The 23,771-nt window shown below is 57.7% G+C and overlaps 7 protein-coding genes across 7 annotated transcripts; 5 read left to right on the top strand and 2 right to left on the bottom strand.

The window, feature by feature from the left end:
* The first annotated feature begins 4,659 nt into the window (after window positions 1-4,659).
* On the top strand, window positions 4,660-7,376 carry GGS23DRAFT_561243 (4-aminobutyrate aminotransferase). Its single transcript, XM_051515936.1, has 2 exons — window positions 4,660-5,358; window positions 5,504-7,376. The coding sequence occupies exons 1-2, from the start codon at window positions 5,009-5,011 to the stop codon at window positions 6,711-6,713; spliced, it is 1,560 nt and encodes a 519-aa protein (XP_051373368.1). The 5' UTR covers window positions 4,660-5,008; the 3' UTR covers window positions 6,714-7,376.
* Window positions 7,377-7,819: 443 nt separating this feature from the next.
* GGS23DRAFT_561241 (uncharacterized protein) lies at window positions 7,820-8,452 on the top strand. Its single transcript, XM_051515935.1, has one exon. The coding sequence runs from the start codon at window positions 7,827-7,829 to the stop codon at window positions 8,082-8,084; it is 258 nt and encodes an 85-aa protein (XP_051373367.1). The 5' UTR covers window positions 7,820-7,826; the 3' UTR covers window positions 8,085-8,452.
* On the top strand, window positions 8,303-8,955 carry GGS23DRAFT_561240 (uncharacterized protein). Its single transcript, XM_051515934.1, has one exon. The coding sequence runs from the start codon at window positions 8,657-8,659 to the stop codon at window positions 8,921-8,923; it is 267 nt and encodes an 88-aa protein (XP_051373366.1). The 5' UTR covers window positions 8,303-8,656; the 3' UTR covers window positions 8,924-8,955.
* Window positions 8,832-12,847, bottom strand: GGS23DRAFT_561239 (uncharacterized protein). Its single transcript, XM_051515933.1, has 4 exons — window positions 11,983-12,847; window positions 10,284-11,899; window positions 8,947-10,218; window positions 8,832-8,859 (listed from the first exon to the last, which is right to left on the bottom strand). The coding sequence occupies exons 1-3, from the start codon at window positions 12,374-12,376 to the stop codon at window positions 9,343-9,345; spliced, it is 2,886 nt and encodes a 961-aa protein (XP_051373365.1). The 5' UTR covers window positions 12,377-12,847; the 3' UTR covers window positions 8,832-8,859; window positions 8,947-9,342.
* An 875-nt stretch (window positions 12,848-13,722) lies between these two features.
* Window positions 13,723-14,890, top strand: GGS23DRAFT_561236 (uncharacterized protein). Its single transcript, XM_051515932.1, has one exon. The coding sequence runs from the start codon at window positions 13,895-13,897 to the stop codon at window positions 14,246-14,248; it is 354 nt and encodes a 117-aa protein (XP_051373364.1). The 5' UTR covers window positions 13,723-13,894; the 3' UTR covers window positions 14,249-14,890.
* A 1,890-nt stretch (window positions 14,891-16,780) lies between these two features.
* On the top strand, window positions 16,781-18,299 carry GGS23DRAFT_458185 (uncharacterized protein). The gene is made up of 3 exons (XM_051514084.1): window positions 16,781-17,107; window positions 17,184-17,298; window positions 17,349-18,299. The coding sequence occupies exons 1-3, from the start codon at window positions 17,078-17,080 to the stop codon at window positions 18,197-18,199; spliced, it is 996 nt and encodes a 331-aa protein (XP_051373363.1). The 5' UTR covers window positions 16,781-17,077; the 3' UTR covers window positions 18,200-18,299.
* Window positions 18,300-20,878: 2,579 nt separating this feature from the next.
* Window positions 20,879-22,234, bottom strand: GGS23DRAFT_458156 (uncharacterized protein). Its single transcript, XM_051514083.1, has one exon. It carries the CDS (start codon window positions 21,987-21,989, stop codon window positions 20,997-20,999), a length of 993 nt encoding a protein of 330 aa, XP_051373362.1. The 5' UTR covers window positions 21,990-22,234; the 3' UTR covers window positions 20,879-20,996.
* Window positions 22,235-23,771: the final 1,537 nt, after the last annotated feature.

Raw genomic sequence — 23,771 nt, 5'->3', positions numbered from 1 at the left:
ACATATTCTACTCAGCCATGTTTCTAAACTAACAACAGCCGAGCGTGAGAGAGACATCACAGAATAACATCACTTAGGTATCTGTGCACAAGAGAGCAGCATGTGCGCACAATGCGTATATATATATACAAATATAGACATCGATGCCTGCATATACGCACATACATATGCGTACATACACGTACATTAAAGGCAGCACGCAGAGACAGAGACAGAGACAGTGAGAGATAGGTAGAGAGGCAGCTGGGGGTCGCCGGGGTGGGTGACGATCACCATTACCGCCTCAGCCCTGGTAGGGAAGAGGATGTGGCTAACAACCCCGAACTACCTAGGAAAACATCGCACCAATAGGCTTCTTCAACCCTTGCCAACGTTCTCGAAGGCGGGGCGGGGAGTTTTCTCTTGGAGGCCAGGTCGAGCGGGCTGCTTACTGTGAACGAGGCCAAACCAACCCGGCATCCTGACGAACGCCTCCCCACCTACACCCACCTGCCTACCTACTTTACCTACCTACATATTGTCGCAGCCTACGGCAGCCTCCTAGCCTCCTACACGACATATGCCTACATATTGCGGACTGGCTCGTTAGTGCATGCGTGCGGCAACGCCCAGGAGCTCTCTGTCCTGGCCGTCGCCGGCGTCGATTAGATTGACGCGGCGTAAGTCGTAGCCAACGCGGCCCTCGGACCCTGGGACTAGGGTGGCATTGATGCGGCAGCCGGCCACGTTCTCCTTAGTCCTTCATCTCATCCGCTGGTCTTTGCTCGGGATCAGGAGGGGGCCCCAGCAGGGCGAGCGGCCAGGTCTACTACATACCTACATAGCTAGCTATTGCTCATATACCTACCTACGTATTGCCTATCTATCTTTCGCAGCGTCCCCGCCGGCGGAAAGACTCCATCCAGCGCCGAGACTTGCATGGCTCTCGTGTATCCCATCCGTCCAGGCCGGCTCTCGTCCTCGTCTGCGATCTTCGAGAGCGAGATGCAATCGCCCATCTCGCCAATCGTCGACGTCTCGCCGGTCCGAGTGTCTGCATATGTATTGACCTTGCGCATGGTGTCCCGGTCCACGAACCAACGTTGGACCGCGTCTCCCCCCGCCCCCCCCCGGCTGCTGTCGGATTTCCCATGCGCAGCGCCGGAGAGCGGGGAGAAAGGGGGATACAAAGAAGAGAAGAAAAAGAAGACACGTTACGTACGTATGTATACCTAAGCAGCGGAGATTCTCTCGACCCAACCATGATAGTAAATTGCGACTTCACGATAGGGAACGGCGGGGACTCCTGTCTCTGCGCAGGTACCGTCTCTCTCCTCTCTGTGAGAGGTACACAGGCGCGGAGCGAGCCGAAAAAAAATACCGCCGAAAAACTGCTCGAGCTAACGGCATTCGCAAGCATGTTCCGACGTGGCCAACACATCCCCGGGATAAAGGGCCCAGATTTCCCAGAGTCTGTGCCAACTCTCAGACCTGACGGATGGAGGCTTGTGGCAGGTGTGACAAGGGAAAGAGAAGAAAAAAAATCACGCGTGCTGGCGCTCAGCTGGCCGGGGTGAGGGTTTGGCAGACTTTTCTTCTTCTTCTTCTTCTTCTTCTTCTTCTCTCTCGTTTCCTTTTTCTCTACGCGGGCGTGCGTGTGCGTGTGCGATGCATATGTGTCTATATCACGATGTGGGAGGAGATCCTTTCCTCCTCTTCCCCCCGTCCGGTGCGGAAGCGTCCGCTCGCTAGTCGACTGACGACGGCCGATGGCTGTTTCGAAGACAAGCCTCGCTGTCTCGAGCCACGCAGACCGTCCGCGCCAGCTAGCTCTAGTGCGATCCGTGTGGTAATCTCCTCTTGCCTGCCTCTTCCTGCCGTCCTCTCTCCCGCTGAGCTAAGATCTCTCCTAATTTTAAAAAGAAGAAAAAGATCCCTACATATGCCCCAAAACGGCATATTTCTCCGACATCCTACGTGCTTAGCTGCCGAGGCCTGTATATAGCATACGCGCGTAACCCCCCCCCCCGGGCGTCTACGAGGGCCGTCTGGTCGGTAAAGGGGTCGATTGTCGAAGCCGTTGCCCTGAAGAGAGGGGAAGATTCGAGAGTCTGCGCTGGGAATCGTCTGGGCATCGCGTGGATATCCCCTCTCTGTGTCTGTCTATCTGCCTGTCTCTGCCCGTGTCTCTCTCGCTAACTTACTACGGTATGTGGAATCGAGAAATGACGGGCCAATCGCATCTACAACAAGCTGCCTATTCGTTGACCTACATGAAGAGGATAACAGGTGCCTACCTCTATGTGTGGGAAAGCGTACCGAAAGGATTATCTCTCGGTTAACATCATCCTTAGCTTCCCCATACTGCCGTATGGATATGCCCGTAAGGTCACTGCACAGAAACTACAACAACCTAGGCAATAACTTATTCACATCTGCTACGACCGCTCGCCCCATCGCATCTCCCTCTCATCCTGCGCCAAAGTAGACCCGGGACCACGGCTCTCATCCCATCGCCCCGTTTTTGATTTTCAGTTTTGATTTTTGCATCTTTTCTGTTTCCCGCGATCTCTTCTGTCAAATTTCCGAAGGGCCCGCCTCGTCGCTCAGCTCCCTGCGTGTCTGCTGCGTGGTTAGGGCTGCAGGCAAGGGGCCCCGTCGGCCAGCCCCTCCAATCCTTTTTTTATCCCCGTACATACGCGTAGCTGGGAATCCTCCAGACGGTCGAATGGGAGGCGCCTCTCTTTCCCTCTCTTCCCTCTCTGTCTAGTCCGCCACCGCCGCCGCACCATCCTCCCAAGCGTATGCACATAGCGTGTAAGCACAGCGCCGCCCACAGGCATATAGTAGGTATGTAACACGTCTACGGAGTTAAAAGCTCGCCAAGGTAAATAGACACCCTCGCACACGTATTCGCGGGCGGGAATGGCGTGCAGTCAGCTACATGCTACGCAACCTCATCGGCCAACTAGGACTATTGCGGTAGCACGTCCCGCCGCGCCGCCGGCCGCCGCGACGTTGTGCGAGGCGAGGAAAGCTGTCAGATCTGTCGCTCTCCCGACCGAACGCAGCCCCCGTACTGGACGGCTCCGCGGTACGCACACCTGATTCCACACGTACGCACAGGTTTCACGAAGGGAAAAAAAAAAACCCGCGTTGGTGTTACTGGCGGAGTGGGCGAGCGGACGACGGAGTCTGGCATTGGCACTGCTCCGGGACCGCGGGTCGCGCTGTCTTTTTTTCTTTTTCTTTTTTTTTTCCCTTCCTCTCTCTCGGTGCCTCTTTTCGCGCCTCTCGTCACGGCAGCCGGGCGGGGTTGGGGTTAACGGGGAGGAGGAGGGATCGGTTTCTGCGCGAGATGCGTGCCGCTCGTCTGGGCCCTGGCGGACAGAGCAACAGCGTCGAGAATCGACATGCAAGGTGGCTGTTATCCTTGTCCTGGCCACTTGTTGCTACGCCATGTCTCAGCAACCGGCCGCCGCATATCCAACTCCGAGGCGCAGCATATTAAGTCCTAGACGGCTCACAATTGCATGTCTAACTTGTCCCATATGGCTGCAGGAATTGCCACGCAGGCCAACTCCCTCGTCAGGTTTCCCCAGCATGGAATAACCCACCAACGTGAAGGCGGCATATAAAGATAAGAGTAGACCCGTATTATGCACCTAAGCTCACCCCCTCTTTTTTTTTCCTTTTGTTTTGTGTGTGTGCGTGTGTTGGATTTTTCACCTCCCCCACACCTACTATGCATGTACCGCCCCTCGATCTGCATTGTAGAGATATACGTAAGTACCCCTTTTTCAACTGTCCTCCACGCCGAAGACATGGCATCATTCGCGAGTTCGACGGAGAACTCTGCCAGACGTACAATATCTTCGTTCCCTCAACCCGTGTTACTTACCTGCCCACCTGGGACGCTCTCTGGGCCACTTCGTGCGCATGGTCCTCCTACCTGTAACATGCCTACCCGCCTACCATGCGCAAACATACCAATACTCATACGTAACACTTACCTACGCCTTCGCACGGGCAACTTACCTATCAAATACCGACTGGCATAGCCGTAGCACGAGTCATAACCGCCCAGCAGCGGCGCGTCTGTTAGGTACATGCCTATATCGATATGCGAGAGGGGAGCCGGTGCGCTCACCGTGTTATGGTATCATATCTCCCCTTGCTCTGTCGAGCAGAGATAGAGCGCGCGCGAAGGTGGGAGCGATGTCGGGAAAGTTGCTGGGGCTGATAAAGCTGGCCTTGAGGGGAGGCCCGCGTGGACATGCCCAATGCGGCAACGGTGGGTGCTGGCACTGAGGGGTGGTCCTCGTGTGGATCGAGAGCCGCGACGCGAGCAAAGCTCGTCTTGCTGGGCGAGCGGGTTCCTGGGAGGAGAGGCGGCAGTATAGCATAGCGGGATGGAGGGGCGCCGTACAGGTACTTCGCCCTTCTGAGGGGCGGCGGCCCACGGGTGCCGCTCTAGCACTGTCGCGTCCTCTCGACAGCGCCCGATGGCGCAGGCGGGTTACGTAAAGGCCCTGCCGGCCGTGTACCGTCTACATTGTGCCCACCCGAGCATCGCTGACGTAGAGACTCGCATTCCCCAATCACAGCCTCCAATCCCGACCCCGCACGGCCACGAGATGATAGCAAATTCTCCCATCTCGTTTCCCCTCGATTTGTTAGCTACCTACCTACCTACCTACCTACCTACCTACCTACCTAGGTGTGCCTGCTCTGTTCTCCCCTCCCACTCTCACGCTCTCTCCTATCTTTCCCACATTTTTCTTCCCTCTCCCCCCTCCTCCTCCTCCTCCTCTGCAGAGACTGCGCCGAGTCCTCCCAAGCGTCTCTTCTTATTTCTCTGCCCTTGCATGGCGGGAGTGACGGAGAGCTGACGAATGAGAGAGAAACAGCGGCCGGCCTTCCTAAAGAGCGTCGTCATTTTCTTCTCGGCGGCTAGATCGTCCTCTAAACCCGCTGCCACCGGTCCGTAGCATCAGAAAGTCGCCTGTGAAACGCGGCTAGCACCACGATGGCTGCTGCCCTTCGCTCCGGGGGTCCCCTGCGGCCGCTATTTGCCGCCGCCTCGAGATCCCTCGCCGCTTCGTCGACGCCGACGAGGCAGATCCTCTCGAGAGGCTTGGTCGAGGTGGAGGCGAGCAGGCGGATCTTCCCCAGGCCCGACGCTGGTGGAGGGGTGCCCTTTTACAACGAGCCAGACGCGCCCGTCGTGAAGACCGAGATCCCCGGGCCTATATCTCAAGAGTACATCGCCAAGCTCGACAAGGTCTTCGACACCCGGAGCGTGAACATCATCACCGACTACAGCAAGAGCATAGGAAACTACATTGTCGACCCGGACGGAAATATGTTGCTGGACGTGTATGTTTTTTTTATATTAATTTACCTTACTACTACTGCTGTTGTTACGCCCACGGAGTCACGTGCGCTTGCTACCTACCCGCGGTCTGATGAAAGAAGCTGGCTAACCTGCTCCCCTTCCGCTGCTCCATTGCCCTCCGTACAGCTATGCCCAAATCGCCTCGATACCCGTCGGGTACAACAACGCTAGGCTGAGGAGGGCCGCTGCGAGCCTAGAAATGGGTCTGGCGCTGATCAACCGGCCGGCTCTCGGCAACTTCCCGCCGCACGACTGGGCCGACGTGCTCCAGTCGGGCATCCTCAAGGTCGCGCCCAAGGGGCTCGACCAGGTCTTCACCGGCATGTCGGGCTCCGACGCCAACGAGACCGCGTACAAAGCGGCTTTTATGTGGCGGCGCCAGCGTGAGCGCGGCGGCCCCGCTGTCGACTTCACCGACGAGGAGACGGAGTCGGTGATGCTGAACCAGACGCCGGGGGCCTCGCAGCTGTCCATCCTGTCGTTCAAGACCGCTTTCCACGGCCGGCTCTTCGGCACGCTGTCGACGACGCGGTCGAAGCCGATCCACAAGCTTGACATCCCCGCCTTCGACTGGCCCCACGCCACCTTCCCGCTGCTCAAGTACCCGCTCGAGGAGCACGCGGCGGAGAACGCCCAGGCCGAGGCCGACTCGCTCGCCGAGGTCGAGAATCTCATCCTCAACTACCATGTGCCCCCGGCGGCCGTCGTCGTGGAGCCGATCCAGTCCGAGGGCGGCGACAACCACGCGTCGCCCGACTTCTTCCGCAAGCTGCGCGCGCTGACCAAGAAGCACGGCGTCCTGCTCATCGTCGATGAGGTGCAGACGGGCGTCGGCGCGACGGGCCGCTTCTGGGCGCACGAGCACTGGGAGCTGGAGGACCCACCGGACATCGTCACCTTCAGCAAGAAGGCGCAGACGGCCGGGTACTACTACGGGGACCCGGCGCTGCGGCCCAACCGGCCGTACCGGCAGTTTAACACGTGGATGGGCGACCCGGCGCGGGCGCTGCTCTTCAGCACGATCGTGCGAGAGATCGAGGCGTTCGACCTGGTGAAGAGGACGGCGACCGTCGGCGACTATCTGTTCGGCAAGCTCGAGGAGCTCGCGGAGCGGCACCCGGGCCAGTTCGCGAACCTGCGCGGCAAGGGCCAGGGCACCTTCATCGCCTTCGACAACCCGCGGCGCGACGAGTTCCTGCGGCGGGCGAAGCGCTTCGGCGTCAACATCGGCGGCAGCGGCGAGAGCGCCGTCCGCCTCCGCCCCATGCTGGTCTTCGCCCAGAAGCACGCCGACATCCTGGTCGAGGCGCTCGAGAAGGTGGTAGCCTGGGACTGAAGGGGGGGAGAGAGTGTGTGTGGAAACGGGGGGGAGGGGTTGAGACAGACGTAATAACACGTGCATATGCGCAAAGGCGGATTCTGCCATGCTTACTACCGACGGGTTCGTTTCACAATACTGTAGCTTAACTGTTTCGAAGTGGTGTAATACGAGCTGTTTCCTCGACAGGGTGTATGCGGTTGGAGCCAATAGGGGGAGGGGGGAGGGGGAGGAGGAAGAGGGACGCACTTACATGACGGAGCGGGAGCCGAGAACGAGATCGGATCTATCGGGGTTTCAAGAGGCAGGTAGGTGTGCGTATGCGGTAGGCATATCATGTTAGCTGGCAGCGGTCCTGGCGCGTGCGTGCATACGTTACCTATTTTATCATCTCGTCTATTCGCATCGATCCATCCGATCTTATTAGGGGTGGGGTTCGGTTTGAGGTAGGTGTGTGTGAGTGGGGGGAGGGGGAGGGGGGGCGCACGCGCGCGCACGTGGGAAAGGGGAGAGGATTAATAAAATAAACCCCCCCCCCCCGAGATCAGATAATAAAAAAAGCACTGGCGTTCATGACGCAAAGGGAGAGACAGAGAGATAGCCTCCGAATTATCGGATGGCCGACTGAAACCGATGAAACGAACCCCAACGATCGGACGGACGGTACTGTAGGTATGTAGGGATGGATGGGAGGGGGTAAGGGGGGGGGGGCGCACGGCGCGCAAGGCACGAGATGGCTCCGCAGCCGCAACGCCCCCCCCCGCCCTGCCGGCCCTGCATTCTCGCCTCCTCGGCTACTCTCGCCTGTCTCGTGACGCGATGTGGGCCCCCTGCCCTCTCCTCCCCCCCTCCCTTTTCCGCGGGCGCCGGAACCGGGACTCCCGGTTCGGGTAGGTGGGATGGGGGGGAGGGTTGCTACAGACGTAGGGGCCGACGTCCCGGAGGGCGAGCCGAGAGTGCGCGCGCGTGGCGCAGCACGGGCGAGGTGTGTGGGCTTAGACGTCTGCGCCGGTCCCCTCGCCCGCCCGAACTCGCCCTGCCGACCTGTCGGGCACGTCTGCGCGCAAGCCCCAGCCCCAGCCCCAATCCCAGCAGCCAGTGAGGTCCCGTCGGACCCGGGTGGCGGAGCGGATGCGAGGGCTGGGGGGCTTGGCTCCCGTGACGTCTGTTCTCGGCCGCCACGTGTTTCTCTGTCCGTCTTGTCTCTCGGCAGCAGGAGCAGGAGGAGGAGGGGGGGGGTTTGGTAGGTGGGTAGGTAAGTATACGTGTGCTACACGCGCCGGGTGCGTCGCGGAGGCGGGAGGCGGACAGGCGAGGTCGCCGACTCGCGACCGCTTCCGCCGTCACGAGCACACTCGGCCAGGCGCGCGTATTCGTCTTCGCGTGTAGGAAAGCGCCTCTTGTTTGACACCATCCCGGGCGGCGGGACTTGGCGGCCGCCGGCTGGGGTGTATGTATGTATGTATGTAGGCATGTGTGTATGGACGGATGGGTGAGAGTGTAGGGATGTAGGGGTGGGTTGAATGTGTGGGTGCCGTGTGGGTATGTTATCCACGCAGCGCACCCGGACAAAATAAGCCGGACCCTCGCCTGCTGCCCTTCGCTCCCCAGCTTCTTTCGTATGAAGTGTATGTGCATGTGTGCGCGTGGATATATATATATAGAGAGAGAGAGTGTGTGGATGTGTGTGTGTGTGTGGATAGATGTGTGCGTATGTGTATGTGTGGATGTGGATATGTGTAGGTATGATCGGCAGATGGGTTTATAATACGGACACCATACCATATACACCACACCGACAAACAGAGACACCGGCATAAACACGCAGATTGCTCGCGTGCCCTGCTCGCCCTGTTCGCCCGTCCTCCTGCTGGCCCGTCCGCCCACTTTTTTCTCTCTCGCTTATCCCTTTCCCCTTCATTCTAACGCGACCCTCCCAGGAGAGCATATCCGTCTCACGGATGTATGCTGTGCGTGTTGGCCTCGCCCTCCTCTCCTCTGCTGTTCTCCACCCGCTCGCGCTCTCTTTCTCATCATCCGTAACCCAGCGCCAGCGCGGCGCACAAAATCCTCTTCCGCACCACCTACGAAGACACCTGGAAAAAGGACCAGAATCTGTCCCCGGATTATGCGTATGCTATGGTATCACAATGCGCCACGCGAGGCAAGTTAAACCAGAGAAGCGGCATCCACCGTCCACACATAACTCCGAGATGCATTCCTATTAACTTGGTCGCCTTGCGCGACACAGCGCTTCTGCCCCCCCCCCCCCCCCCCCTCTTTCGTGAAAACCTCCCTTCTCTCGTGTGCCGTAATGGATGATGAATAGCCGGATGCAAGATAGTGTGTATCCCCTTCCCCCGCCCCCTTTTCCACCCTCTTTACCAAAACGCCAGTTGTCGAACCCTAGATCCTTTTAAAAAAAGCACTTCTCCCTCCCCGACACCGGAAGGTAATTAAAATGCAACGAGGATGCCCTTTGCATAGGATGAAGGTGAAGAGAGAAACAAAAAAACACAACAGGACCTCCATGAGGGCTGGGCCAGGTATTGTACATGGAATCGGGCAAAAGAATATCATGATGATGGTCCCAAGATGTGAGCCAACTGGCGCCCGACTAGGCCGCCTTATGATCCTAGACATTCGCTCAGTGGCTCATGACCTCGTGCTTTCTAGTATTATGCTGAACCGTACCGCTATCACCATTAGCCGAGTCTACTCCGCCGTTTCTCGAGTCGTCTTCGTGGGTATGCGAGTGGCCCGTGTCGGCCTGGCCGCTTCCGTTCACCAGCTTCCTGTCTTCTTGCTCTTGCTCGAAAGCGAGCATATTAAGCTCGTTCTCCCGCTCTAGTGCCACCTCTTCTTCCCGTAGCCGTCGCCGTTCTGTCTCCTCGGTGATATGCTGGACCGACGCACCCCCGCCCATCTTCGATATGGTCCCCGGCTCCCCGAGCGCCTCCTTGTCCTGCTCGGCCAGCATATCCAATGTGGATTCCCCGTCGATTGGGGGGGGAGGCGGCGGCGGCGGCGGGCTAGGAACATCACCGTCATCCTCCTTCACCCGCTTTGCCGAAGGCGTCTCGGAAGGCGTTAGGCTGGGAGAATCCGCTGCATCATCCTCATACTTCCGCTTACGATAGGGGCTCTTAGGCGTCGAGCCGACATCGTCGTCATCGCCCGTCGTCATCATGTCCTCGTCCTCTTCGGCAGCTGGCGGCCCCGACTGGCTCGGTGGCTCGGCACTACCGGTTTTTCGCGACGCATCCGAGCCATTTTTCGCCCGTTCGGCTTTCTTCTTCTCGTGCTCCCTGTATTTCTCGACTGCACGTTCGAAGAAATCCCTCACGTATTTCTTGACCTTCTTTTCCTGCTTCTCGGTGATGGAGGTCGGGTCGTCCACGCGATTGTTCTTGTAATCCGACGCGACAAGCTTCTTGTTAATTTCTTTGGAGAATTTCTTCAGTTCTTCCTTGGGGAGCTTCTGGCGAAATTTATCCACGACGTATTTCACGTGGGGAAATAGCTACGGCAGAATTAACAATCTAAGGGAAAAAGGATAAGGCTCAAAGCAATGGAACTGTGACATACTGTGTTTTCATAGATCTTCATCTGCTTCTCGATCGGGAGCGAGCGCCACTTCTCCTTCTTGGGCTCCTGAGTCGGAGTGCTGGTTTGCGGCGTCTGTGACGCCGACCTCCGAGGGATGCTGTCGGGCTTGGTGAGTGAGTCGATGATGTCCTGCAGCGTTTTCTGCTCCTGAGCTGCTTTAGACGGTCCCTTTGGCTGGGTCGGATTGGTGTCGGGCGGGGGTGCGGTTGGCGTTCGCCACGTCGTAATACCGGTTCGGGTATAGTAGTACAGATACCCGTTCTTATCGTTTGCCGAAAACCAACCCGGGGGGAGGTTCTGGGCAGGGGGACGACGATGCCGTTGATTGTTAAAGTAGGTGTGGTTCCGTTGAGGGACGCTGCTGCGAGGGCCCTTCGGAATGTTTTCCGGGAGTGTGAAGACGGCCTTGATGAGCGGCTCCTCCGGACGATTGCCGCGGCGCTCCTCGAAGGAGTTGACTGACTGTGTGCTCGGCGTCGACTGAGTATTGGGATCCAGCTTCTTTCGGGGAATCCGGTAGGCGACTTCCAACTTGCTCCATTCGTCGAGTAGCTGCGTAGCCTCCGCGGCCACATCTTCGTGTTCCGACTTCGTCAATGCCTCGATGGTGGACTCGATCTTGGAATCGGAGATTTTGTTCTTGGTAAGGCGAGGGAACTTGTAGAGAATGTTGAGGATTTGCAATACGACATTATGATCCTCCACGAACGTGTTCAGAGCCGTCTTGAGGATCTGATAGCCGTGCATCTGCACAACCCGGTTGCGCACCCGGTCGTCGTCGCAACGTTGAATACGCTCTAGCAGCTTGACAGCGATCCACTTCTCCTTGCATTGCATGAGAGTAGCCATAACTTTGGTAACATCCTTCTCGTCAAGCCCGCGAGCTTGCACGCTATTAACGTACTCCTCGTCGTCTTCTCCCACCTTCTTCCTGCGAGGCTTCTTGGCAACGGCGGTATCCCAACCATCGCCGTCGTCAATCCCGAGGGCTTCAATGGTAGCATCGGGCAGTTTCGTTGCCCGGCCCGTTTGTGTTTTGCCTCCGATGAACCCGATGCAGTTCTGTTCCCCGCAGTAGCAGGGTTGGGGATCGGCGCCGTACCGATCCACGTTGTAATTGAAGACCAATTCTTCGCCGGCCTGGACCCTCCTCGAGGCGAAGATGCCCATGCGCAACTTGTTACCAACCACCCATTTGTCCACGTAGCAGTTGGGATTGCACGAGTGGTTACAGAAGCGGCCCAGGTTGCCTTTTTTGGTCGCGTCTACAAACTCATTCTTGGTTAGAGACATGAAATAGAAGTGACGAATACCCTCCTTGTCGTACTGGATCATTCGCCTTCGGAATGTGGGCTCGTTGATGACCTCTCCGATATACTCGTAGATGAAATCGTTAGCCTCGAGGTCTTTGTTGGACCGAAGCCCGAACCCCTTCTTCCCGGTCTGTATTACCGAGACATCGGCGTACTGCTTCCGCTGAAACCGTTGATTTTGGCAGCTGCTGCCGCAATTGCAATCGGCGTCAACACACTCCATCTTGGTGGCCCGATTGATGCAATCCGAGTCGTCGCCGCAGGCGTGGTTCGTGCCATCCCCTGAAACGTGCTTGTTAGTCCATGCTCCGCCACCGCTTCTTCCGGGCGGAGGAGAGGAGAAATGACAGAAGACGAATACGTACGCCACTCTTCGCTACAGTCGCAGTCCAGCGCATCGTGATCCGTCGAACCGAGAGACTTAGACCCGTACAGACAATCCGGAATCACCTGGAAGTGGCTGCACGACTCCAAGGTGACATCGGGGAGATCGCCGAAGAGAATCGGCCGGAACGCCACCCTGTGAGATGTCTTGCGCGTAAATTTTGGCGGGTGACCGTCGGGAGTCGACGCACTGTCGCTTCGAGCCTTCAGGTCATCGGGCGACAGGCTCGTCGACCGAGACCCCTTGCTGGCATTCGGCGACGAAGCGGCGCTGTCGCCCTCCTTCTTGAGGATGGGCACGTTCGCGACTAATGCTGACGCGGTTTGGAGAGCAAGGCCCCCAGAGCCATTCTTCATACTTTCCCCATCCTCCATGATGGCTGTGGGGGGTGTGGACTCTCTGGCCTGTCTTGTCGCGGTGGACTTCGTCACGTTCGACCGGCAGCAGCTCGACGTAGGGGGGAATTGGCGAGGCGGAGGGGATGCAGGAAGTAGATCGAGCAGGTCAGGATTATCGAGGAGAGACCGAAGTGACGCGACTGCGATTTACCATCTGCGAACATGTGGGAAACAGGGCGAGCGGGAAAGACGGGGCGGGAGGAGTGCCAACAGAGGATGCGTGGGCGGGTGATGGACAGGGGAGATGCTATCTTAAGCGCGGTACCAGTGACATCGCAGGCAAACGGAGCGCCAATTACGGTCCTCGGGAGGGTGAGAGAAAGGGATATGCGACGTGCACGGAGAAGCCCTAGGGCCGGTTGCTGAAGGCAGTGGTGACGATGCGGTTGTGAGTATTTGCGAGGAAGAACGTGACGGCGTTGTGGTCGCCGAAAAAAAAGAGATAGGTGCTGGTTGCGGTCCTGCTACGCAGAAGGACGGGACATGTACCTAACGGGGTCAATTGCGGGTACTTGGATGGGTTGGCAAGGCAAGTACCTTTGGTACCTGAGCATGCCCAGCTGCCTAGACCCGCCTCCTATGTATCTGCCTACCTCAGGTACTTCGGCAACCGTGTACCCACAGTGTTATCCCTTACCTGCCCGAGGTACCTCTCTTAGCCTATGTACCTACCTTAGGTAGCATTAGGGGCGTAATCACCGCACCTCTCCATACCCGGGTGCCTCTCCACACTGCTCTCCATCCTATCCTGCCTCCTAAGGAGGTACCTAAGGTACCTACCTACGCAGTATTACGTCTGATCTGTTAAGGTAGATACATACACGTACACCACAGCGTGACGCCCCAGGTCCCGAGGTCTCGTGGCAGGCGTGTGGCTTGCCAGCCCTGGCCTTTTACACATCCGGAGAAGAGTGTAATTATCCGGAGGGTCGCTACGGCTGGAGGTCTCCAGGTGCCCCCCACCCGCTACAGTGGCCAGAAGCGCTGACGATTGGCCTTTCGGCACCACCTCTACTCAGTAGTCAACAACGCCAAGCCACGTACCCCGATTTACATGTACCATTCAACCTACGTTGGTACCTACATCTCACGGCCGACTGCATGCACTTATCCGTTACCTTTAGTGCCTATTAGTTGACTCGGGGTGCCGAATGTAAGATTCTTTTAGGTAGGCTGTCTACAGTTGCTATGTTGCATGTTGTATGTCATGGATGGGACTCGGTACATTGCCCAGGTATCCTAAGTAGGGTGTCTCGCTCAACACGGCGGGTGGGTAGGTACCAGTGACACATTGAACCGTACGTAGAGACCTTAAGTGCCTGCCTCTAGGTACCTACATAGAGGTGCCTCGGTGCTGAAGTTTCCCTGCACGTAGGTACCTGCTTACATTCACATATGTACATATGCATGCCATTTAAGAGGCAGGCACCTCCTCCTCGAAGGCACCCCATGCGGCCGTGCCTCTGCTAATGTGATGTAGGCGGTGGAATATATATGAGGTACCTGCATCTCGGGCTGTTTACTGTATTGGCGCACCTCTCCGTCCTTCCTCAACCCCAAACAGGCGAGAAGAACAGATATGCACAGCCTAAGCACGTCCATTCTTCTCAAATCTATTTCAAATTTATTTCAAATCTAGGCACCTCTACGATGCTACGCCGATGTCCGGCGAAACCTGCGTACCAGAGGTCCTATCGTGGTCGTGACAGCGCGCAATCCGATGGTGGTCTGAAGTCGAGACCGTGGAGGATGAAGTGCCTCTTGGAGTTGCAAGCCCTGTCCAAGCCCTCGAGTTTCTCCGTCCGACTGCGCTCCGCTGCCGCTGCAGACCTTAGACTAGCAGAGTAGTCTTCCGCCGTTCTAGTTTCGGGATCCCGCCAGTTGCTATAGCTGCAACCTGTCCGAGAAATCGAGCAAGCACGAACACGTCTGCACTAGACAAGGTAGAGAGACAGGCGTACTCTGCCCGCCGATCCACCGTGCTGCTAGTTACCGTGGCGGACCGGATGTGATGCGACAGGAATTTACTTTCAAGAACTAGAACGACCGACCATTGCAGGAAGGGCTAGCTGCGTATGCGGTACTAGCACTGCCGGGTTGTTGCGCGGGCTCGCGAAGTCGTGACGATGGCCGAGAACGTGAGACAATAAGCAACGCCGGTTTCCCATCACCGTGACATCATGACGTCCAGCATAGATTGCCGTGAGCTAGCCAGCAGCAGGTTGGGAAACACCGCTATCCCTTCTTACGGCCTTGGGATGTGTGCGTTGTCGAGCTCGTAGAGCGCCGTCGGGAAGGCCGTCACCACGCGCGAGACGGCGGGTTATACCTGAGTGGGTGGGTCACCCTATGAGAAACTGCCAACTCACTATGCATAGAACAGAGCCTGAAGTTGAGGCGAGGGAAAAGGCGGTATGTGTGTGTGCGCTGGAGATATAAATACATATATAGGGTAAGGTACATATATATATATATAAAGGCCGGCCGTCCAAAGCCACGCAATCCCAGATCGTAAAACGTCGACGCTTCGCGACATCGCGAGAGAAGAGAAAATGAAGAAGCAGAAGCACAAATCTATGACGACCCCTCCTCGTCGGAATTGCCCATCACTTATATACGCACACGCTCCAGGATAAGACGGCCTAGCTGAGCTAGTCTCGATTGCGGCTCGTGGCTCGTCATATGTGACGAACTCATGATCTGTGCTTGTCGTCGGGCGTGGGAGGTGCTCTGAGAGGCCTTCCCAGCGCTGCGATTGGCGAGATGTCAGCGACTCTGGGCCAGTCAAGCGGCCCCCTCGACGAGGCCCGCCACGAAGCTTGCGAGACCCCCCGACAACTACAGCATCCGGCGGAGTAGCGAGCAGCGGCCAACGAGAGGCAGCATCGTCCTCCCACACGGTTATACGAGAGCTAACGGGGGTTCTAGTTCTCCGTCTATACTCTCTCGTGGTCTTCTCGATCACACTGGCCTTCGCCGCTGATGGTCCCGTCGGGTCTCTCCTCTGGCCATCATCCCGCCCTCAGGGCGGTGTGGGGAAAAAAAAAATCACTGCGCAGCGAGGGACGGCTTGCGGTGGTGGTGTGGAAATTGGCCTCTAGGAGGAAGGGCGAGACTCCATGTTTCTCAATTCTTACCCAGCCCAATGCAAGAGGGCCTAGTCAGGCGACCCGATTTGTCTAAGTGGCCGGCGGGATTGGCTCACAGCCAGCGACCTGGATGTATTGAGCATCTGCAAGAGGGAGAGAGCTGCATATCGTCAGTCCACTCAACCGCCGAGCCGAAATCGTGATGGTTGCAATGGTTATGCACGATACTCCCTAATGCCATATATTTTCAGCATATGACCTGCTGGCTAGTTGCGGCGGCGTTGCGGCGGCCTGCGCGTTTCGCACGCTCTCACGTCCCTGCTGTTGGCGCGCCCTCTTGCATACGTACGGCTCGTAGGTGAGCCAGAAAAGCCTCCGAACCCAGATCTGGGGACGGACACGAGCTCTTCCAGCCTGAGACGGCTGCAGCGTGAACAATTACACCCGTCGCTTGTCCCGCTCGATCTAGCGCCGGGCCTTCACGACCCAGGCGACGCAGATGGGCCTTGTCCGGAATATTACCTATATCCTACATGGCAGTGCGTCGGGGACGGGAGACGCGCAGGGGGGGGAGAGAGGGGGAGTCGGGCATCAGCACTTCGCCGTCGAGGCCCTTGTTTTCATTTGCTGTGTTTTATTATATTGGGGATGGGGGAGAGGGTCTGTGGGAGAGGGCGCTCGTTTTGCGGGTGTAGAGAAGCTTGGGGCTCCTGTTTACCAGAAGACGGGCAAGGGGGGGAGGGGGGGGGAGGAGATGAGGAGGAGGCCAAACCCATCTCGATAATTTTATTGTTTTATTGTTTTATTTTCTTTTTTTTTCCTCCGGCTGTCTCCCTCTATACCCTCTCTCGCGCTCACACTCTCTCTCTAAACCGTCCCCCGCCCTCTCTGTCTCGCCTCCTCACGGTTGAGGCATACATAGAGTACCACTACCAAACCCGGGAGGCCCTGGTAGCAGCAAAACCACCTTGTTCCACCGCGCTACCCTGGTAGACGCAAAGCAACCTAGAGGATCGCCGCGCACATTATCGACGACCACGACTCACCACATTCGTTCGTTTGTACAACTTACCTAACTCGCCGGGCTAAGACACGTTCGCTTTGGTCCTCGGTTCGCTCTCGTCCCAAGACGCGCGCTTGGGTCGTACATTTTCTTTTCTTTTTCTTATTTGCGCGCGTCTCTCGACCCTCTTGCGGGACGCTCACACCCTCCCTCCCTCTACCCTCCGGGATCCTGGCGCAATACCTACTACCTAACCTGCCTGCCTGCCTACTACTACATACATACCCTACATACCTACTTACTTACATACACCCACACGCAACATACCCTGCTATCTCGACCGTACATCCTGGTCCCGTCCGTCACTGCCACCTGATGGCCTAGACCTTCGGGTACGCCAGGCGTCTTCTGCTGCTTCACCTATCACCGTCGTCCCGGCTTCTACCTCACGGCTGGCTTGTCCTTCGAGTGTCTTTTTGTTGATCGCCTTCAACTCTCAAATGACTTGCTCGCAACTCTGCTGGCACATCCCTTATCTTCGCCACCCCTCCTCACCCTTGCCGCCGTCCGATTTAGTCACTCGTCATGGATACCACGTTTTCAGATGACGAGAAGGTAACGCTCCTCCGTGGCTAACCCTCCCTCTCCTCTCCCCCCCCGGTGCCTCCCGACTAATGCCTACGTGCTGCAGCGGTTCGTCCTGGGCGAGATTATCAAAGTCAGCACGATAGATATTTCTACCCTGGTCGACTTCATCAAGGCTCATCAAGTCGAGCCGAACTGGATGTCGATGCAGCTTCCCGGCGGTACGTATTCGGGGATCGCTGTTACCGTTATCCCCCCCTAATGAAAACAGGCCGCAATATGAATCAATGCTTTGGTGCCGTCGAAAACATGTTCCAGACTAAATACGCCCCTCCGACCTTGTCGGGCTTCAAGCGCAAGTCCCTAAGCGATCCGGTCGACCACCCCGTGAAGAGACAGGCGATGATGGCCCCCCTCGAACCTTCTATACCGCCGGCGCGCAATATCCAGCCGCGCCCTCCGAACGGCTTCCCATCTGCGGTGACTGTTAGTGGTGGGCCGGCACCGACGACGACGGGAAAGAAACGCGGCCGACCCTCCAAAGCGGACAAGGAAGCCCAGGCTCGCGCGGTTTACTCACGGTCGACAGAATATGCTCCGATCACGCCGGCTCCTCTGGCTCCCATTGCGCTCCAACCCCAACGCGAGTATGCGTCCTCTCCCGGATACGAGATTTCGAGCAATCCAGCCGACCAGAAGTCCAAGAAGCGCGGGGTCCTCGGCGCCGTCGACAGCCCCCAGCAAGCAAGCAGCTCGTTCCCCTTAACCTCTCCAGCATCTGCCACGGACACGCCACGCGCTCTTCCGGAGCCCCTTGACCAAGTAGAGAGGGCAACTCTTTCCCCCCGTGATCGAGCCTCGGTTTCGTTGGACTCGCGATCTCCTCCGCTCCACCCGCATTTACCACAACAAGATCAGTTGCAAGGGCTCTTGCACGTACAACCTCGAAACCAGCCTCTGCCGTATCCATCATCGCCACGAACTATACAGCCGTATGAACCCCATCGAGGTCTCGATCCCATTTTCCCGAACAGAGACAGGTCGAGGAACGCGAACATTCCGGATCAGCTAAAAGACGCCCCTCCTCTACCTCCTGTAACTACGGTAGCGAATCGGAGTTGAAAGAGCGCGGGTTTTTTTTATTAGATTGGTCAGTCTAGTCAATACGTGATACCAGATACCTATCCATTCCTATTTTTCTTCGGTGCTTATAGACAGGCGAGCAAGTGGGATTGTTGCAGGGAGGCCATCTTCCAGCTCGCGAATTTCTCTTCACGTTCCGAATATCTGGGCCAGATCGCTAGTTTATCACGGAATACCCATGGGAATCTTTCTTGTTTTGTTCCCCTCGGCTCTACTGTTGGACGGCGGTTATCTGCGGCGCTTTCACGATCCCGCGTTGCCGGTTTCGCTTTTATTCCTTGCGCTCCTTTTGCAAACGACCAGCGAACAGGTTCCCGTCAATAAAATACGGTACAACACATCTCCCATTACAACGGCGTCTCTAGGCGCATCGATAACTAGAATTCGACGGTCCCTCGGTTGCAACACTATCAGCGCATTTCTATCGTCTAGGACACAGGATTACGAGAGCTACGCTCCCAACGGCGGGAGAGAAAGAGCCCCCTCTCTTCGTGTACAATTTCTCGGACGGAGTTCCTTTGGTTATACAACGAGGCAGGTTTGCCTAGGTGGTTGGAAGACGGAGATTACGATACATACGCGTTTGTACGGCCGATCGAGCGAAGCCTTACGAGAACCAGAAAAGGAGAAATACACAAATACGTACGCACGAAATAATGGTAGAAATTCTACCATTAGCCAGATGGGCTAGACATGCGAGTATTCTCGTCCGAAAAAAAAATGTGGTAAACGGAAAGATGGGAAATTTGTGGTGGCAATACTCTCGATCAGTCAACGATTGAAGCAGAACCCTAAAATCATCATCGCTTCCATCGCTGTCCATAAATACGAGTTGGCCGCTGCCGCGGCCTTCGTAAAGCATCTAGGAAGAGAGTCGGAACTACGGCGCGTAGAAAAGAGTCCGCTGTGTTGGATAAAAGCTCGCGGCAATTCCGAACCATCTATAGCGATTTCTAGTTTCGCGGCCGGTGGTGTTTGAAGACAAACGAGCGAATAGCTACAGCGCCTATACCCCGCCTAGGGTTGGCCAGCGTGATATTACTGCCGTTTAGCTACATAGAGAGAATCCCGCCGTCGGAAAGATTACAAAGGGACAGACCAAGAGAGAGAAAGAAAAATTATGTAGCCATCGATCGTAACTCGTCCGCGGCGGTACAGAAGAACCCTCCCGCACCATATAACACACCGACTAACAGTCCCGAGAGACGGCTAATCGAAAGCGCCGTACTGGGCATTTATACCAACGGCCAATGGGATATTGCCAGACTCGAGGTTGCGCCGTACAGGTCGAGACCTCGACGCTGTGATAGGTCGAAGCCGAGCTGGGCAATAAGTCAGACCCAATGGGATCAATCGACAGATGTCGTCGGTCTCTCGCTTCGCTCCGGGGCTATAATAGGAGGTGAGTAGGTCAAGGTAGGGAGGCTGGCCATGACGGACGGACAGCGGGAGGAGAAGGGGGGAGGCGAAAGTACATACAGGCTCGTATCTGTTTCAAGTCTGCACATACGTAGTCCGGACGGTACGGAAATATGCACCAGGAGGGGGATCACCATGCCTCTCCCCGCACGAATCTCGCAGCGTCCGGTTTATACCACCGGGAGGGACATCAGGGTCGAGGACTAAGGAGCGCGAGCGCGAGCGCGAGCGCGAAAGATGGAGAGAGAGAAGGAAGAGCAGGAGAGAGAGACACAGAGAGAGAAACAGACAGACAAACGGACAGACAGAGATAGACGTGCCATCCACACAAGCGAAGATAGTGGCGTAAGCACTTGGAAGAGGAATGGCGACACCGTGCTCAAGAGAGGCGGAGACGGAGACGGAGCCAGACGCACCACACACAGAGAGAGAAAGCGGTCAGTGGGCGAGCGCAGTGTGGTCTCGAGTCCCGTACAAGTCTCACGTAAGATATTAGCACGCCAAGCCCCAAATCGCCTCCCGACTTGTGTGTTCTCTCTCGTTATATCGTGAGGGCTTGGGCCGGTCAGGCGTCCGTCCCTCGCGCGTTCGGTCTGTGTAGGGGGCGGCACTGGGGCCGCCGTCGCCCTCTGACCAAATACACGCCACACAGACGTGCACTTGCGCGTCCGCCGCTACCGTCTCTACATACAGCTCGGGGAACAGGAGCAGGTAGGGTGGACGGGAGGGAGCGAGAGCGCGCACATGCCTCCTACGTGCGTACGGGGGAGGGCCGGGGGGCGGGGGGGGGGGGCCTCGCAACGGTTGTGATAGCTCACATCGCAACTACACGCGCAGTTATTGACGCACCTCAGGACGAGGTCTGATACATAGACGGCCGGCTTCTGCTTGCTTGCGCCCTCGTCAACGAAACCGGGGTGGGCCACGCCGCCTACTACGCGTTCGGAACCGTTCGCTTTTTTTTTTTTATTTAAATGTGTGTTTTCAATTATTGTAGAGCGCCACCCCTTGAAACACGTCGATCAATTGCCCGCCAGCAGACCTCTACCCCATAGTGCCGTACCGGCATATCGCGGCGTGCATCCTCGATACGTAGGGCCCGCGGATCTATCGCAATCTTGACTACAGCATAACTCTACCTACTCCCAGTGGCGAGGGAGGGGGGGGATCGTGTAACCACCCCCCCCCCTCCCCCGGCCCATCGTTCGTTTCTCGCTCGCCTCCCTCCTCGGAAATTCAAAAAACTGCCTCTCCGCCTCCCCACCCCCTCGTCGGTGGGAAGTACACGGATGTACGTATCATCATTATTCGGAAGCGCGGGAGGCGCGGGGAGCGTAAGCCGCCTGCCGCGCGGCCGTCAATCGTCGTCGTCGGAGCCGCTACCGTCGCGCCTAGCGCGCTTCTTGCCCCTCGGGGGGTGCGCGGCCTCGCCGCCGCCGTCGCCGCCACCATAGCCGTCGTCGTCCTTGCGGACGAAGACGTAGCTCCGGGCGGGGCGGTCCTCGCCGCGCCAGGCGCCGCGGCCGCCGCCGCGGAGGGCGCCGAGGGTGCGGGCGTGGCGGTAGCCCGGGTAGGCGTCGGCGCGGAAGGCGAAGCTGCGGGCGACGCGCAGGCCGCAGTGGCGCGCGAGGTCGCGCACGTTCCACAGCGTGTACGGCTCGCCCTCGAACAGGGTCACGACGATGGCGCCGCCGCGGGCCAGCGACGGCGCCGCGCGCCCGAAGAAGCCCACCAGCAGCTCCTGGTTGTGGCGCACCTGCCGGTTCACGTCCGTGCTCTTACCCCCGACGTGCGGGAAGTTGAACAGGATCCGGTCCATGCGGCCCGCCGGCGGTGCGGGTCTGCCGTCGTCGGCGGCGGCGTTGTGGTGGCGGTTCGAGGAGGCGGAGGACGGCTTCTTGGCCACGAACGGCGCCATCTTCGTCGCGTCCACCCCGTACAGCACCCGCCCGCCCTCGGCCTCCACCTTGGCCGCGTTCGCCCGCGCGTCCGCGTGCTTCGCCGCGAGCTCGTCGAGGCTCTTCTCCGGCACCGTCGCCGTCACGTCCGCGCAGAAGTGGTGCTCGACGAGCGACGCCGCGAAGCTCAGGTCGCCCTCGCCGACCAGCAGGATCCGGTGCTCGGGCGCGAACGGGATGGTGGGCGCGTCGCGAGGCGGCGCGCCCTGCGATCTCCGCTGACCGGGCCCCCCTTTCGAGGGCGACGCCGCAGTGCCTTGCCGATGCTGCTGCTGCGGCGGCGGCGGCGGCGGCGGAGGATTCCTCTTCGGGCTCTTCTGCGGTTGGCTGCCGGTGGCGGGCCTCGACGGCGGCGGCCGGGCGTGGTGCGCGACCTTCCTCCGCTTCCCCATGTTCGCTAGCTGTGGGCCAACAACCCCTTAGCGGCGCATGGTGCTGGGTGCCGGCTGGGGGTGCGCGGGCGGGCGGGCAGGCGGATTCGCCGCTGCGCGCGGATTCGGGAGAGGATTCGTCGGCGCGGGAGGTACGGGAAGGGTCTGCGGGATGTGCGGGATGTGCGGCTGGAGGGCGGCCGGAGGCGAGGTGAGGTGAGGTGAGGCGAGGTCGTTTGTGCTGAGCAAGGAAAGAAAAATTAGTGGCTCACGACCGCTCCGTAGACGCGGGACATGCCACCCCATGCGACTTGGGGCCTCGACGGGAACGAGGTACGGGGGCGCTAATCCCGATCTGGCAACTCTCTGGGGCACGCACACGTGCACATTAGGTAAGTAGGTACGTACGAGGTACTTCTACTTGCCTTAGGCTCCAAGGTACCTAGAGGTACCTATTTACCCTTGTCTTCCTTTTTTAGCCTACCTGCAATATTACCGGAACCTGTATGTGTATGAGGAGACAACCTAAACTCATCCGAGGATCTGACGGTGGATCTATCCGTTTCTGTAGTAATACTAGCCTTACATGTACCTACATATAGGTACTTGAGGTATATACCTATAGGCAACTAGCATACATGCAATAGCACTTCACCCGTTGCGCGCAGGCATTGAATTAATAGAACCCATAGTTACCCGAGGACTGGTCCTATGGTAGATATAGTAGACATACTTGGGTACCTACGTATGGCTTTCTAACCCGGGACTCTGGAGTGAATATCACCCTGCGGCGCGCCTTAGCATGGCCCGGTACGTGTACCCCGGGTACCTGCCGATGTGCGTGTAGGCAATCGCCCCCTTTGCCTAGAAATGGTATGTGCCCAGGGATACGAGTAAATACATTGGCCCGTAACCTGTGAGCTCCCGCTGTATTCGTCACTAACTGGACATGGGCTATCCATTTATATACGCCATTCCTTCGAATATAGACACCTAGTGCCTGCGGTACCAGTAAGCCAGGAGGTAGGTTACCTGAGGAGATGGATGGAGGAGGCCAAATCGGGTTGCTGTTACATCGAAAGCCAGCAGACCAGCCTCCCGACGCTGAGCCTTACAGGATTCGTCACGACATGCCGGTTTCACCTCACGTGTAATAATCCCTAGTCTGCTGTCTTCTCTCGCCTTCCGCGCTTCCAGCTGTCTCTCAGCACCGTTTCCCGTTAGCGAGCTGACACCTACAGGTCAGGCGCCTGGAGGTAGCCCAGCCCCGAAACTCGGTTCTCTATTACTTTCCCGGGGTGTTATCTTTTGGAAGGAAGAAGAGCGTCGCCGCCGCATCTACGTACCTAGGTAGGTATTTATGTAGGCATTGCCGGCAGCAACGCATGTGTGTACCTGTGTATTCCTGCGGTGGGCGTAATTGTAGGCGCGCGCCGGCTTACAGCATATAACAATTAATCTTTGGTCGATACGAGCCGGTAGGTTAGGCTGAGGCGCTCGGCGGATCGCCTCTTCGCCTAACGGACGTGCGCCCGAAGACGAGGCTCGAGGTTAGGTGAGATTGCACACCCAAGTCGGGAAAATGCTCACGACATGCACTGCTACATACACGCTGACTTGCCTCTGCGTTCCTGAACATTCCGGCTCGCGTAGTCTTAGTGAGGACGACACGTAGGTTGCACACGGAGAGGATTGCGGCTGTAGGTATAAGATGGCAATGGACCTTAGGGCTGGATACCACCTACCTACATACAGAGGTAGGCAGTAAGCATTCCTACCTACCTGTACCTGCGTAGGTAGTAT

This window comes from Durotheca rogersii (assembly GCF_024521655.1).
Source record: "Durotheca rogersii strain YMJ 92031201 chromosome Unknown GGS23scaffold_6, whole genome shotgun sequence".
Taxonomy (NCBI): Eukaryota; Fungi; Ascomycota; class Sordariomycetes; order Xylariales; family Xylariaceae; genus Durotheca; species Durotheca rogersii.
The sequence above is the reverse complement of the archived record's forward strand: the minus strand, read 5'-3'. Positions and strand labels throughout refer to the sequence as shown.